This window comes from Orcinus orca, chromosome 2 (genome assembly GCF_937001465.1).
Source record: "Orcinus orca chromosome 2, mOrcOrc1.1, whole genome shotgun sequence".
Lineage (NCBI taxonomy): Eukaryota > Metazoa > Chordata > Mammalia > Artiodactyla > Delphinidae > Orcinus > Orcinus orca.
In genome coordinates, this window is record NC_064560.1 from 155,745,850 (window position 1) to 155,763,182 (window position 17,333).

General features: G+C 42.9%; 1 protein-coding gene across 2 annotated transcripts in view; it reads right to left on the reverse strand.

The window, feature by feature from the left end:
• Positions 1-15,440, reverse strand: part of GCH1 (GTP cyclohydrolase 1) — a 54,013-nt gene extending 38,573 nt beyond the window's left edge. The window contains exon 1 of one of the 2 annotated variants that reach the window (XM_033404742.2): positions 14,802-15,440. In XM_033404742.2, coding sequence (XP_033260633.1) covers positions 14,802-15,141 — 340 coding nt within the window. In that variant the 5' untranslated portion in view covers positions 15,142-15,440. The remainder of the gene's footprint in view (positions 1-14,801) is intronic. The other variant, XM_004279332.3, reaches the window with a different exon arrangement.
• Positions 15,441-17,333: the final 1,893 nt, after the last annotated feature.

The window sequence follows — 17,333 nt, forward strand, 5'->3', positions numbered from 1 at the left end:
TAACCAACGAGTCCAACAATGCCTCTTCTAATTGATAAAAAGCTTTATTAATAGACTGACACCTCAAGTGCTAGTATGACTAGCAACTACTTACTCTTCTTGGAGAAGTGTCTACAATACTCCTGAGGGGAAAGTCTTTAAATAAATGTTTTGTCCAAGCAAAGGGGCTATAGGTTAGAAGATCACCAACCCTAAAGAGCATATCGATGAAGAACCTTTTAAAAAATCTGCGTCACAAGAAAAATAAGAGAGACCTGTTACCGTAGAAACCATCTGTGTGGCTTGAATGTTTCAAAGGAAAACAGCACCTCTAGCAACAAAAGAAGCCTAAGGTCCTTGCTAGGACCTCACCTGTCAGCTGCTGGAAGTCAACAGAGTGAGCAAAGAGAGAATGCCAACAAGCGTGCCCATACTACAGAGACCTTGGCAAGACAATCCAACTCTAGTCTAACTGCCTTTCCCCGCAGACCAGATCCACAATAGTCTTGAAAGTGACTTGTGCAGGGTCATAAACTCGTTAGTGCAGATGCTGTGACTAATCCAGAGTAGTTGTTCTTCCCATTATACCAGGATGAGTCTTTGTTAACACTAAAATGGTTTGAGAAACACCCAACGGACCCTTAGCATCAATATTATATCAGTGAACATTTCTAACATGCTAAATATGTAGCTAAAAGACTTGTCGCCCTCTTATAAACTACTTCACTTGTAAAGGGCCACCCTTGAAAAGGCTCAGTTTATTGTGTTGGAGGGGTATAGAAAGAGTTAGATATTAAAATGAGAGAAAAAAAACAGCATGGGCTAAGCTTGGCCTCCACTGAGGCAAATCCTGAAGGCGCTGGAGGCTGTCAGCTAACTGCACCTTACCCTTATGGCTGAAAGGCAAATTGTTTTTGATGGGCAACCAGAGTGGCACTCCTCCACAGTTGCCTGTGCATTAACAGAAGCACTTATATCTTGAAGGAGTGGTCAGCTAGAGAGGTGTGATCTACAGCAGCTCTACCTTAAAGCGGCCTGGAGTTCTGCAGAGTCCTCGCCGAGTTTGCAGCCTCTCAGTTGAACTCCAGCACCCAGTACCTTCATCACTGCTCATGAACATCTTACTGCGAGTGCATAAACTATACCATCGGTGTAATTGTCTTTTAAGCTATTTTAGTGACAAATTCCTTGTTTGGGACATTTGTCAATGGCCTCTGTTGAACTGGGCTCTGATTCCTATTTAGAATAAAAACTAATACATGTATGATCATGCCTCACATCAGTAGCCATGAACTTCACTGAAACAGCATCTGGACCAACCAGATCTCAAAAAATGTCAACCCAGAACTCAGCAACTGCCAATTTCCTCACCTAAACCTGGATGTCTGTTCACAGAACTCTAGAGAGGCAAAAGGTGTTGACTGGTGGAGGTGGCAGGGGGGAGGATTCTCATGGTTAGCAGCCGAAACCAAAAAAAAACAAAAAAAAGAGGAACAATTAGAGGAAGAGAGCAGGCATAAGGGCCAAATATTGCAGAACAAGCCTCATGTAGGACTTCTGCCTCAGTCTCCAGCTCCAGTGTGAGAAGGAGACAGAGTGGATTTTCAAAACAGCCTATGCACTAAGCTATGCACTAAACTAAAATGCTCACTTGCCCTCGTGAGGAGGTGGTGATGGAAGAGAATTTAAAAATGCAGGCAAGAGGCTGGAACACAACGAAACATTACAGCCGTGGTGAGGAAAGACAGGAGGAAATCAGTCAAGTGTTTCTGGAAGGAAGAGATCTATCTACTCGATGTCTGTAAAATCACTCTGGCACTGATGGATGGGAGCAGGACAAGCTAGGAGGCAAGACAGCCAGTAAAGAAGTGAGAGATGACTAAGAGTCAGAGCAAGAGAAGGTAAGAGAGTCTAGAGATATTCAGGAAGTATAAGAGTCAGGACCTGCGGCACGAGTAACCAAGGGGATTAATGAGAAGGAAGAATTGCAAGAGGAAATGAACGACCAGATTATAAAGCCTGGACAAGCAACATGTGTTCAGGTAAAGTTGTTCATTAGAAGGGCTGACTGGTCAAAATGGACTTTAGAAACATCAGAGAAAGAAGCCAGCCCTAATGCCTTCCCATGCTGATCTTTAAAAAGTTTAAAATAAACCTGCTTTGAAAGCGTCATTTAATTTTAACTCTGTGGTACACAAAACTATGAATATTAGTGTATTCCTTTTATTCCAGAACACCTAAGAGAGTAATCTTCTCTTAACTATCACGGACTATTTGTTTAAAAAAAAAATTCAAAATGAATTTCCTTCTAGGTTCAGCTCAAAATCTACCTCCTCCATAGTCATCTGTGGTTTCAAGTCTCTCTACCATAAGAACCCACCTTCCTTCTGACCACACAGGACCCCACTTGCTCCTCTCTGCAGGAACTTAGTGCTGGTCCCGGCTAGCACAGACCAGAGGCTCCCTGAGGGCCAAGCCAATGCCAACCAGTTTTGCTTCCCTTTTAACAGTTAGCTCAGGGTCATTCACAGGCCTGATGTTTGATAAATAAATATGCACACAGCTAATATATCTTCAATTCTAAAGATTTCTTAAAATAAGAAAATAAAATACTTACAAATTTAAGAACATACAACATTCTACAGATGAGTTACTGGCTCAAACAAGGACCAAACGGTTCTTTTCTAACTTTAAAACGATGCTCTTAACACGGACGAACCTTGAAGACATTATGCTAAGTGAAATAAGCCAGACACAAAGGACAAAATGATATGATTCCACTCATATGAGGTCCCTAGAATACTCAAATGCAGAAAGTAAAACAGAGGTTACCAAGGGCTGAGAGAAAAGGGGACCAGGGAGTTATTGGTTGATGAATATGGTTTCAGTTTGGGATAACGAAAACGTTCTGGAAATAGACTGTGGTGATGGTCGCACAGCAATGCGAATGTACTTAATGCCACTGAACTATATACTTAAAAATGGTAAACTTTATGTCGTGCATGCTTTAAAGCAAACAAATAAAAAAAAGAATATATAACATTCAACTGTATGCACTTCAACACAGTTGGAAACATGCTGTAGGAAACACAACTGGGTAAGTTGGTAGAGATACAACATAATTATGTTGTATTATTTTGCCTAATTATTCAAAGAGAAGATAAAATAAATTGTATCTCAAACTTACATACCATTGTAGTTACAGAAAAAATTACTTTAAATAAAAGGAAAGATTAAGAATTTATAACTGCATTTAAGAAAAAGTACAAACCCTAAAAACAAAGATTTAAAACAGAACTGAAGTTTCCAAATAGTAAAACCATTAAAACAGACTCACATTTGTAAAGTATAAATGATCAAAATATAATTAAATGTGCTTTAGACAAAATGTATAAAATTTTGGTTTTCAAATATCTCCCTCAAAAGATTAAGTGGGGAGGGCTTCCCTGGTGGCGCAGTGGTTGAGAGTCTGCCTGCTGATGCAGGGGACACGGGTTTGTGCCCCGGTCCGGGAAGATCCCACATGCCGCAGAGCGGCTGGGCCCGTGAGCCATGGCCGCTGAGCCTGCGCATCCGGAGCCTGTGCTCTGCAGCGGGAGAGGCCACAGCAGTGAGAGGCCTGCGTACCGCAACAACAACAAAAAAAGATTAAGTGGGGAAAAGTTTGTTAGTTATTAATCCACCTTTGAACTGAATGTAATTCAGCTAAATTTTTTTGCAATTATTCACAAATTCCCCTGATTAAAAATTTCATGAACTATCTTAAAGTCAGGATGTTAAGAAATGCCTCAAACTAAAACTACTTGGCTTTCTGTTTGCTAGAATTCAAGCAGAAAAACAGAATGCCTATGGATTACACTGCTCACATCTTAAATGGATCTTCATATGAAAATGTAACATAGGCACTTAAAACCTGAAGGGGCACGGTGTCTACTGGAACATGATCACGGTCATCACACACACCTGGGTTTTGCTCTGTGCCCTCTGGCAAGTGACTTGACCAGAGGCCTCTCAGTTTCCAACTCTTTATAATGAGTACAGCCTCCAAGTTGACAGGAGAATCATATGAGATCACACGCACACAACCTGGCCCACTTCCCAGGGTTTGGGTGCCCATACTCTTCTCTTCAACACCTACCACTTTCATTCACCAGCAACCAGCACATTGCTGCCTTGATACACACCAAGGGGAAGCTCACATGATCCTACCAGTCAGGAAAAAATACCCTCAAAAAATTTCTTATTTTCTGTAATTTGTTATATTACTCCCTAAAGTCCTACAGTCTGGCTTCTGAGCACATTAAGCTATTGAAACTACTAACAACACCTTCAAATAAAATCTCAGTACTCACTGCTAACACAGACAAAATGTCTATAGCACTTCATACATGCTGGGCATTTCTCTCAGCACTTTATATGTACTAACTCACTTAATCCTCACAATAACCCTATAAGATGGATGATTACTATTAACTGCCCCATTTTACAGATGAAGCAATTAAGGCACAGCTGGTCAGTAACAGGATTTGAAGCCAGGCAATCTGACTCAAGTCTACTATGTCTCGGGACCTTTTCCTTCTGTTCCACATTCCTTTTAAAACCATTTTCTGCCAACACTTACACTCCTGGATCTCCTGCCTCTCACATCTACCTTTCGGGCAGTCTCTGCTGGTTCTTCTCTCACTCTCCTTAGTGTCGGAATGCTGACATCTCCTCTTCTCACTCCTTTGAGGAGCTCAGGCACTCTCCAAGCTTAACTCTCAGATTTATACCAATAATTCACAAATTTGAATTTCTAGCCTTAAACCACCATGCTATCTCTTGGCCTGTTTAAGTCACTCCCTTTTCCTCTGCACAAATGCAAATTCTAACCACCTTCATCTCAAAATCTGGTCCAGTTGCTTTTGGTGCATAACAAAACATCCCAGAATTTAGTGGTGTACAACTATTTTATTATGTCCTGGGATTCCGTGGGTCAGGAATTCAGACAAGGCACAGGAGAGATGACTGGCCTCTGGTCCACAATGTCTGGGGCTCAGTGGGGATGACTAGTTGGCTGGGGACTGGAATCACCTGGAGGAGTCTTTACTCACATGTCTAGTGTTTGGTGCTAGCTGTTGGGTGGGACCCCAGCTAAAGCCATCAGCCGGAACACCCAGTTGTGGCCTGGCCATGTGGCAGAGCTTCCTCACAGCATGGCAGCCTCAGAGTAACTGGATTTTTTCCATGGTGGCTCAGGGCTCCAGAGTATCCCACATTCTTAGAACACTTTCCAATTAATCCAACCCCATAGTTCTTCCTCATCACAAAAGAAGGAATATATTAAGCATCAGGTGCTTTTCGCATACCTTCTTAATTCTTGTAAGAGCCCAGGCAAAGCAGGTATTACCATTCTTTATAAAAAGAGAAAGATGAAAATTAAGTTTGGAGACATGCCAGGAATTATACAGATAGTTAAGGGACAAGGTCACATTCAAACTCAGTCTCTTTCTTTACACTATATGGATCACAATGAAGATCAGGCTTGCAAATATATACATCTAACTATTTTTCTCTAATTCCAGGGTAAAGGTTTTCAGTAACCAGATTTTTCTTATTAGCTAGCCCTTAAAAAGTTGTATTTCCTTTGCTCCTAGATTTGAAACAACTTTGTCACATGTTTTTAATTTATCTATCTGAAAATACATGTACATACTTCAAAAATAACAAACTGAAAATATAGTGAAAAGTCTTGCTTCTACTCTGGTCTGCCATCTGCCCAGTTCATATCCCTGATTAACATATAACCACTTGTGTATCCTCCAATTCTTAATGTCAATATAAACATTTTATTGTCCCCCCCAACATAACTCCTCTGCATCATTTAGCCATTCTAAGGGACTAGACATATAGGATGGTTCTTTTCATGGCTGCAGTGACTAACCTTGAGCATATGTCATTTCATGTATGCAATTCCCAGAGGCAGGATTTTCAAATAGGATATGTGTATTTGAATTTAATAGATGTTGCCAAATTATCCTCCATAAAGATAGCTTACACTCTCAACAGTAAAATTTGTTTCCCTATAACTTCCATAATGTAATGCAGTATCAAGTTTCTAGACTTTGGCCAATCAAACAAGGAAAAAGTATATCTTTGGGTGGTCTGTGTGCATTTCTCTTATTGAAGGTGAGGTCAAGCATCTTTCCATGTATTTAAAAGTCATTTGTATTTCCTTTCCTGTGAATTGTCTGCTTACATGTCTTGCCAATTTTTCAATTGTGTTTTTGGCCTTTCTCTCACATTAATTTCTAGCATCTCTTTTATATTAGTATGATTATCCTGTTGTCTACAATATGAATTGTAAATATTTCTTCCCAGTTTGTCATTTCTGTTGGTATTTGACCTGTAAAAGTTCTTAGTTTTTATATAAAGTAACAATTATTTTCTTTTATGGCTTCTAGATTGAGGCATAATTAGGTCAATCTCCAGTGCAGAATTAAAGAATTATATTAGAGAAATTAACAACCTTATATATCTTTAAGCTTTATTTAAAATACTTTTAAACTTACTGAATAGTTGCAAAGATGGCCTAAAGAGTTCCCATATATCTTCTTTATAGAAGAACTCCAGTTAATAAATTCAGAAGGAATTAAAGAACCAAACATCATTATTTTTCAACTTCTAAAAAATACTGGATCTAGGCAATCACCAATGGCTTCTAAAGTCAAGTGAAATGCTGGTGAAAAGCTCTGTAATGGACAACTTCGGCTGATAACACTTAAAGCTAATCGATTATAACATCACAAAAAGACAACTAGATATTTAACTGCTTACTGATGGAAGCACATGTCACCACCTATGAAGTATTCTTGACTACATTTAAGAGTTATTTGGTGGGGGTGGGAGTGGGGAGAAGCAGGAAGGCAAGCGTCTAAATCTAACTGCTAGTATATAAGCAACACAGGAGCTAAAGGAACGTGTTAAATTAAATCGTGAGAAAAATAACGAGCAGAACCCAGAATGTGGGAAATTCTATAGGACAAATGACCCTGTTTCTTCAACAAATTGTTAGGGGATAAAAAAGAATACCAAACTAACAAATTTTTTAAAAACTTGAAGACATTTATCAAATATAATACGTGAATCTTGTCTGAATCCTTATTCAAACAAACCAATTTGTAAAGAGATACCTGTGAGAAAAATCAAAGAACTGTAAATATTGGTTAGATATTTTCTATTAAGGAATTACTGTTGATTTCAAGTATGATAATATTTTTAAGTCTCTATTTTCAAGATATAGTAAAGTATTTATCAATGAAGTGACATATCTAGGATTTGCTTTAAAATAATTCAGTGGGGGAAGGTGTGTGACAAGAGGAACAAAGCAAACCTATGTTTATGTTAAAGGTTGGGTGATGGGCACATAGAAACTCATTATACTATTCTAATTTTGTGTACATTTGAACACTTCTACAATAATTTAAAAACTGCAGTCCTGACAGATTTTCTAGAGATTCTTCCCCATGAGAATTTTGATGTGCCAGGGAAACACCCCAGTTGCTTCAATTGATACCTTGGAATAATATGTTGACTGGATATAGAAGAAGCCATCTCGCCAAACAGGTGAGTTTCTACAGGCACAGGACTCTATGAAGGACACAAAGATGTCTAAAGGATGACCTCTGGCCTAGAAGAGAAGTGTTCAGGAGATCCAGTAGAAATAACTTCCATGGCTTTTCCATAAAGCTAATCCCCTACGTTTTTCTTTAGTGTATAAAAAAGCCAGCATTTATTGAGCACCTATGCACAGAGCACTGTGGTAGAAGAAAGACAAGTGTTAAGAAAGGGTCCTTGTCTTTTTTTCTTTTCAATATTTATTTATTTGCCTGCGCCAGGTCTTAGTTGCTGCATATGGAATCTTAGTTGCGGCCTGCGGGATCTTTAGCTGCAGCATGCAGGCTCTTAGCTGCGGCATGCGGGATCTAGTGCCCTGACCAGGGATCAAACCCGGGCACCCTGCATTGGGAGCACAGAGTCTTAACCACTGGACCACCAGGGAAGTCCCAAGAAGGTATCCTTGTCTTTAAGAAATTAATTCAAACATTCATCAAGTCATCTACATGTGCTGGGCAATTTGCTAGGCATTCAAAGGTGAGTACAGACAGTCCTTCTTCTAAAAAACTGTGACTGAGGCTATAATAGAACCAAATTCTAGTGAGTAAATGTCCTCTCAATCTTGAGTATAACAAATTTACCTTGATTCAGACAATCTTTGATTAACCCCAATCTAAATTATCCCTCCATCTAATTGCCCTAAACTCTGTAGAGAATGTATAACCATAGGGAACATATTCATTACATAAGCTGGACTTATGAATTGTTCATATAATCTAGGATTCATAACCTAGGATTCATCAAAGATTAGATAGTTGCCCTCTCCTGGCAAATTTTATTACTGCAGCCTGACTCAACCAAATACTGGACTCAAATAGAGGTATACTGCAAATGAGTCAGTGGGGGAATGCCCAGGCATAGAAGAGTTTCTAGAGCTGGACAAAGAAAACAGCAGAGGGCTTCCCTGCTGGCGCAGTGGTTAAGAATCCGCCTGCCAATGCAGGGGACACGGGTTCAAGCCCTGGTCCGGGAAGATCCCACATGCCACGGAGCAACTAAGCCCATATGCGCCACAACTACTGAGCCTGCTCTCTAGAGCCCACGAGCCACAACTACTGAGCCCACGTGCCACAACTACCGAAGCCCATGTGCCCAGAGCCTGTGCTCCACAACAAGGGAAGCCGCCGCAATGAGAAGCCCACGCACTGCAATGAAGAGTAGCCCCCGCTCCCTGCAACGAGAGAAAACCTGCATGCAGCAACGATGACCCAATGCAGCCAAAAATAAAGAAAAGAAAAGAAAAGAAAACAGCAGAGAAGATACAAAAAGGGAAGGGGAGGGGAGTTGATTCAAATAAATCAGTAAAATATTATGATTAAAATTAAATAGACTATGAGAGATTATGATGATTCTCATTCTCTATCATTCTCCCAGTGCTGCTACTTTTCAGATATGATCTTGTGCAAGTTCTCTCTGTGCCCCAGTTTCCTTATCCCTAAAAACACGGCTAATATTACCTACCCCGTAGGGTTATTGTGAGGATCAGTGAGGCAATACATGCAAAGAACTCACAACTGTGCTCAGCACACAGTAATCAGGAGTGTTCGTTGTTATTCAGATGTCAGCTCAAGCATCCACACTTCCCATCTCCTAGCATAGATCAAGTTCCTTTGGTAAATGCTCTCACTGAGCTGTGTTCTTTTTATCACTAGATTTCTCCATCTATAATCACACTCATTCATGTGATTCTGATGAATATCTGTTTTAGTCTAATAGACTGTCTGTTCCATGAGGGAAGGAACCATATCTGGTTTTGCTGAGCCTGTTTCCCAGCATTCAGCGCAGTGGTTGGCACTCAGTGAATAAATTAAATGAAATTATAAAGTTCCCAGTCAGTCTTATGAATAATAGCATTTAACATTGGTATAGGTTAAACTGTGTTGAAGGTTAAGTTGAAGTCCTAAAGCTCAGTACCTTGGAAAGTGACCTTGGAAATAGAGTAACGTAATTAGCTAAATTAAGATAAGGCATACAGGTGTAAAGTGGATTCACTCCTATGTGACTGATGTCCTTAAAAGAGGGAAATTTGGACACGGACAGAAGCAGAGATGGGAGTAATGCAGCTGCAAGCTAAGGAACACCAAGGATTGACAGCTACCACCTGAAGCTGGGAAGAGGCAAGGAAGGACCGCACTCCCCTCCCCATTCCCTGTGATTTTCAGAGGGAGTATGGTTCCACCAATACCTTGATTTCAGACTTCTAGTCTCCAGAACTGTGAGACAATAGATTTCTGTTGTTTAAACAGTCCAGTCTGTGGTACTTTCTTTTTGTTGTTGTTGCGGTACGCGGGCCTCTCACTGTTGTGGCCTCTCCCGTTGCGGAGCACAGGCTCCGGACGCGCAGGCTCAGCGGCCATAGCTCACGGGCCCAGCCGCTCCGCGGCATGCGGGATCCTCCCAGACCGGGGCACAAACCCGTGTCCCCTGCATCGGCAGGCGGACTCTCAACCACTGCGCCACCAGGGAAGCCCCTGATAATACATTTTTAAAAGAAACTAGTAAGACTAGATTTTCTCCTCCATTCTCAATGACTCTTAACAGCTTTAATCAACTTTGACTACTCCCAAGTTCCGGTCATAAACTTCAATGGTCTTGTTATTTTTTCTTCTTTATTCATAGTACCTTTTCTGGCAATACACAGAACTAAGTCCTATGTAAGAAGTATTCATTAACAAAATGAAAATGAAGCTTATTAGTGAATCAAGATTTAAATGAACTATACACCTCTAAAATAGCACCTCTCAATAATGAGATTAACTTTTCTACAACCTACTTTAAAACATGGGACATAAACTTACCTTTTGCCCACAATATGGGAGGCTATGATAAATAAGTATTATCACATCTTAGAAGTTGTTACAATTCTTAGTTCATCATGGCAGTCTGATTTGGTAAATCACAGACGTCCATGATTCAAAAAGAAAAACCTTTTGTGAGTGCTGGCACATTTCAGTATGAAGTGGCTAAGACTCATTTTTGTGTAAATAAACTACCTAATTACCTCGCTTTAGCTTTACAGAATAGTTGTCATCTTGTAGTGAACATGGTTGAGGCAGGGTGGGGAAACAGTCATGAAGTCCATCACTGGGACTTCCCATGTGGCGCAGTGGTTAAGAATCCGCCTGCCAATGCAGGGGACATGGGTTCGATCCCTGGTTTAGGAAGATCCCACATGCCGCAGAGCAACTAAGCCCGTGTGCCACAACTACTGAGCCCGTGTGACACAACTACCGAAGCCCGCGTGCGTAGAGCCCGTGCTCCGCAACAAGAGAAGCCACCGCAATGAAGCCTGCGCACTGCAATGAAGAGTAGCTCGCCGCAACTAAAGCCCGCACACGGCAACGAAGACCCAACACAGCGAAAAATAAATTTAAAAAATAAAATAAATAAATTTATAAGAAGTCCATCACCTGTGATACCATCTCCTCTTCCTGCATTATATACAGGCTCACAGGCTTCCCAAATTTGGGACACTGTCAACTTGATTTATGAAAACTGCCTTGGCATCCTGGATAAGACAAGCTAAAACCTACTTCAACTAGAAATGTGACAGAAGACTCAAGACTCTTGTGTACTCCCATAAACTTATAAAAAGGACAACTGATGAGACAAGTTACATTCACTTAACCTTTGATAGATAATACTATCTAAGAGGTTGTTCCTATTTATACCCAGGAGAGGACAGGGAAAGAGAAGGGTCAGACACAAGAACATGAAGATCAAAGACCTCAGGCAACAGCAGACCCTCCAATTTAATTAGGATTCTGAATTTAAAAAATAGTGGAAATACAGGAAATATATAGAAAAGAAGATCTCATCAAAGGTTCTCTGAATACGTAAGAGAACTAGGATATGGTTAAATTGAAATGGGATAGCAACAGATAAAGATGAGCTGGTCCAAGGATTACCCTGTGATGCTATTCAAAGGACAGCCATTCCTGGGAGAGGTGATCGTGTCTTCTTCCAGCCCTCCCTCCACTACAAGCTACAGCCCAGTGGTGAACAATAACCAGGAGACTTGCACAACCTTGACAGAGCCCCATTACAGGTGACCACAGATGCACCCATAATGAGGTACATACTGGAAAGTAAAGAAAGTTGTACCACGCAAGGGTCATGAAAATACACTGCAGTGCAGGGAGAACTGACAAATTCCCCAAACATCAGAAATTAGCATCAATTCACTCAAGAGGAGCTAAAAAAAATAATTTGGGGAATGTAAAGTACCAACTTATTTTATTTATTTTATGTTTTAAAAAACTTAAGTCAACACTAGTAACAAGTAATTAATATACAGAGATATAAAAGATGTTAACTATCTTATCTACAAGCATAGAAAAGTGACAGTTTCAAAGAAGTTTGCTTCTATCCAAAATAATCTATAGTGGTCATTGACTTATACTCTCTAAAGAAATAAAAATTAGGGATTGGGTAGGAGTGTTTTCTCTATTACTTACTTCTGTATTTTCTATAGATTTAAAGTATCCTTCCTTCTCCCACCCAGGTTGGTCCAAGGCCTGGACCACCACCATTTCAGGTTCATTCCTTTAAGTTCAGCATCATCCTTGTCACCCTCTCCTGTCTGTCTTCTATTTATGTACCTCTAAGAAATCAATATTAAGTCCTTAAGTGTGATCCTCTAGACAGAGGCTTTCAAACTTTTGACCACAACAAATACAAGAAATACTACATTCTACAACCGGAGCCAGTACATACCAGAAAAAATCATACCTATAAAACCTACTTGTAAGCTTCTCAAAACATTTACCCTTACTACATATGATGGACTGATTTTCTCCATTCTACTCCACCTTATTTTAATGCTGGTGACCCAAGTATTAGGTCCAAACTCAGTGTGAAATGCTTAGTAGAGAAGATACACTGACGTATCTCACCAAGTAGCAACATAAGGAAGCAGGTAAGAGTTCTGCATTCAGGCTGCCTAGATTCCAACACCAGCTCTACCACCTGAAGCTGTCAACCTCTCTGCCTCAGGTTCCTTATCATGGGGTGAAAGAACAGTGTTTACCTCAAAAATGAGGCTTAACCAAAGACCATCCACAAAAAGCACTTAGAGCATAAAAAGTATTCAATTAATGGCTATTAATAATTCTTAAATGGTCTGTGACATTTTCACTGTCGTAAAATACATGTAACACGCATCATCTTAACCATTTTAAAACGTGCAATTCAGTGGCGTTTAGCACATTCACAATGTGTGCAGCCATCACCACTCTCTAGTCCTAGAACGTTTTCATCATCCCAAGAGGAAACCTGGAACCCATTGAGCAGTCACTCCCCATTCCACCCTCTCCCCCAGGTCCTCTTGGGTAGGGAGATGATTAGAGTCCCCCTAATCTGATTTCTGTTCCTAGGTCCATGGACTTTTTAAATAATAAATTAACACTTGACTAGAACTGTCTTCTAAGGTAGAATGAAGTGTTCTTTGCGGTCATTAGTCCTACGGCTCATGAGACAAACTTCTGCTAATCATTTCTTAAGTAAACCTTTTGAGACACTTTCGGTCTCAAAAGTCAGGAGGACCTCCCCTACTCTCGAGGTCAGAAATCCCTCTCTCCTGTGAATTCTATTAGGGCGATTCCCAAAGCCTGACCAAGTGCGGTGGACACTTTCAGTGTCCACAAGAGGCAGACTGAGCAAGGCCCTAAGAAGATGTTTCTTCATTACATTCGTGGAATATCACCAAATGGTAGAATATTCACCAAATGAAGAATGTGTATTCTTCAGTCTTCGCATTTTGAAATTCTGTATTTGAGGCTCCAAACTTTTACCAACAAAGGTTTAAAAAGTAAACTTGGACAAAGAACTAGATATCCATTTCTTGGCTTTAAGATGTAGTGTCATTTCCTTTATGTGCCTCACCCCTCTCACACTGATTTCTCACCCTTCCTTTGGGGTGGGGGAGACTGGGCAAAAATAACTGTTTCTCCCAGAATCTATTCAGGAAGTCTCCAGAAACTTGATTGGGGAAATAATATGAGCAGGGAGGTTACCTTGCAAAGCAGCACTGTTATTCTTTGAGAAAAGGTGAAGGCAGAAGGCTTCTTAGGCCAAAGGAATAAATGTCACCAAGAGGTACAGAAGATGTGGACTGGAAAACAACGCCCTTCGTCCGAGCTGTGCAAGTCAGATCTTTTTTAACTTTTTTTTTTTTTAATTAGTGACCAACATCGCTCACCCAGCAATTAGGCAGCGAAGTTCTCAATCATTTTCCACCGCCACCCCGCGCCCCCTACTTCCCGGCCTCCTGGGCAAAAGCCTGACCCTCCTCAGGCGCCGAAAGCACTGGGCCAACCCGGCTCCTTTGGGATGCGTGGGTGGGAAGTGCGTGATAGAGAGACTCCGGGTCCCACAGCCCAGCGAACCTCCCAGACTCCCACGAAGTCGCTTTCCTGGTTTGGGGAGTGGGGGAGAAAAGGCGGAGAACGCTTTAAGCAGCAAACTAACCCCCCGAAAACCTCACACTTCAAACTCCAGGAAAGCCCATGCCCAGAACTATGCCAAATTCTGGCCAAGTCCTGAGCTGGAGTGAACTGGATGTGAACAAAAGAGAATTACGACCTTCGGAACACCCGGGTACCCTGGCAAGTCAGCAAGAGTGAGGGTCCCCGAGTTTGCAGCAAAGAATCACCCCCGGCTTCAGACACACAAAGCCAAGGCTTCACCCCAGACCTACCAAAAATGAGACCTCCAGAGCAGAGATGACCTAGGAAGCCGTCACTTCCACGAGCCCAGGTGCACGTTCCTCGGGCATCCGGCCCTGGGCGTTCAGGCGACAAGGGCTCCAGGCTCCCACCCGGGGGCGGGGGTAAGGGACGTGGGGAGGCTCTGTGACTGCGGTCCCGCCAACCCGAGGCTGGAGGAGAGGGCCGCGTGCAGCGAGCGGGGAGGACCCCGCGAGGGCCGCTTCAACTAGTCCCCGGGTGGAGACGCCGCTGACTCCCACCGCGGCCGAAATGCGTCCCACGCAGGGCCCTCTCCTTGGCCGGACGGCTGGGCCACGGCCGAGGGCGGGGTTCGGAAAAGTGACAGCACTCGGCTTCCTCCGCCAAGAGTGAGCAACTCCGGGAACTAACTGGAGCCGGCGCGCGCTTCCTGCAGCCACCTCCCCAGTGACCGGCACGCCGGCCGGCGGGCGCACTGACCTGAGATGGTCTCCTGGTAGCCCTTGGTGAAGAACTGCATGGCCGTGGCCGCCCTCCAGGGCGTCTTGAGCAGCCCCTGCCGCTGGGGGTCCTCGCCCAGCGAGCGCAGGATGGACGAGTAGGCGGCCGCCAGGTTGGGGAGGTTCAGCTCGTTATCCTCCTCGCTCCGGGGCCGCTCACCCTTCCAGCCGTCCGCCGGCTGGACGCTCTTGCTCTCCGGCCGCGGCTGCTTCTCGGTGGGCGTACTGGGCCTGGGCCGCGGCGGCTCCCCCTCGGGGAACCCATTGCTGCACCGGGCGTCCCGCGGCTTCGCCTGCACCCGCCCCGGGCCCTTCTCCATAGACCTGCCGCTGCCGCCCCGGAGGGACCTTCGGACGCGTCAGGGGCTGCAACTGAACTTCGCCGGCGGGCAATGGACTGTGACCGCAATCACCTGAATAACGTAGGCCTCGTGCCAGGGCTAAGCTCCGAGCCCGGAACAGAAGAGACTGAGGAGTGCCGGAGCGCCTCCTTTTTATGGGCTGGCGGCTCGGCCGGCGCCGCAGGGCGTTTCCATTGGCCGAGGCTCCTGGCGTCATGGCGCTCACTCCGCCCCTTCGCCCTGCCCTCCGCCGGGTGCTCTGGAGGCCGGCCCCTGTGGCGCGGACCTTGTCCGAGTCCGTGGTGCGGACCTTGTCCGAGTCCGTGGCGCGGACCTTGTCCGAGTCCGTGGCGCGGACCTTGTCCGAGTCCCTCCCGCGGACCTTGTCCGAGTCCCTTCCGCGCCAGGCGGTAGGATTGGGTTGGACCCCTCTGGCTATTGCCGGATGAACTGAATCCTAAAGGGGGCAGGTGTTCGGAGCTGGAACCTCGGCGAGGAGAGGCAAGGTCTGGGTGCCCCGTCAGCCCTCTCCTCTTAGGGCAAAGAGTACGCTGCATCAGAAGTGTTCTCGTCGCCTCGCCCTGTGAAAGATGAGCAAACAGGTGGCCTCGCCGGGGAAGAGACTGGGTTAAAATGTAGGTATGGAAACCAACTCATACTTTTAGGGCAAGAGAATAATATGAATTGAAACGATTGCGTTCGTTAGTTAAAAACATGTCCAACGCACCTGCCTCCAGCCGCTGTCAGGAGGAATGTTACACCAAGTGGTCCTTAAGTGAGTCCCTATATCTAGGAGGACGGTATCTGTGGTGGCCAGGACTTTGACCCTGCAGAAATTGGTTTGCGAGCGAAGAAAAATTAGGGGTCTCATTAAAAACCCATTTGCGTTTTGTGGAAACGCAACTGGAAATTTGGTGCTGATCGTTTTAAGAGTGACATGCTAAGTGCCTTTCTCCTGATGCTGATAGAGATTGTGAAACGTTATTGATCAACTGGACTCTTAACCAGTGACATCTGCTTTGACTGTTTAAGATTTTTTAAATGGACTTTTTTTTTCTCACTAGAGGGATTATTTCATAACACCAAATGTGAGTTTTAAAACATGTATCAAATTAATATTTTATGATTTGCCCCAGAGAGTTTCTAATGCTGATTTTCTGACATATAAACACGTATTTAAAGGCTTAGGATCAGACAAACCAGGAGGGAAGCCCCTGGAATTATTCTATGCTAATAAAGTAGCTCAATCATTATTATTAGTAATTTGTATTTATTGGATGTCTGCTCCAGGCATATTCCTGTTCTAAACATTAAGGAAAGAAATATGGGAAATACCTAGCCTCCTAGGTACTTTTAATCTAAAGTAGAAGAATTATTGGTGTAAGTGGGGTTTTTCAAAAGTTATTGGATTTCTATATACAGTAAATATCAAATTACATAGATCAAGAAATATGAACATCCCTTGGAAAGCCTCTTTGTCACTCTCCTACTATTTATTGTCAGTGTTCCAACCCGTCCCCATCGTCAAGGTCCTATAATATTTTTTCCCTCTAACTGCTCTGCCCACTGTCCAATGATACTTCCTGGTCAGAATTATCCACTGGGTCTCAAACTATTTCAAGCTGGAGACAACATTAAAGGATGGCCTTGTATTTAACAAATGAAAATAAAGATACCAAGTGAAGTATTTTTAAAACAGAGGGATTCAATGGAGATGCTTTCCATGAGATTTTTTTTTTTAGAGGCAATCATTTGCCTTCCTTTAAAAACACTTGTAAACATTAACTAATATATTTCCCAAAACAATTTCTAATGAAATTTTACCCTAAAAATTAACATTTTCTTATAAACACTGCCACTAAGTCATTAGCATTTTTATTGCCAGTTACGAGTACAAGGTCTCTGGATTTGTTCTACATTTACTTGTAAATTGGAGGCAGTGTATTTCAGCCAAATGCCCAAAGGCAATACAAGGAAGCTTTAAAATCATGAACACTAGGCAAACAGTTTAACAGTGAAATGTAGGTAGTTGGCAGGGATGGTTATAAGTAGAAATGGGAGAAGAAGAGGGAATAAATTAAAAGAGGAGGGATATATCCCACAGAATTAATTAGCATAAAATGGTTCAGCAGTGAAACTATGAGCATTCACAACCAGGAATTACAACAGCA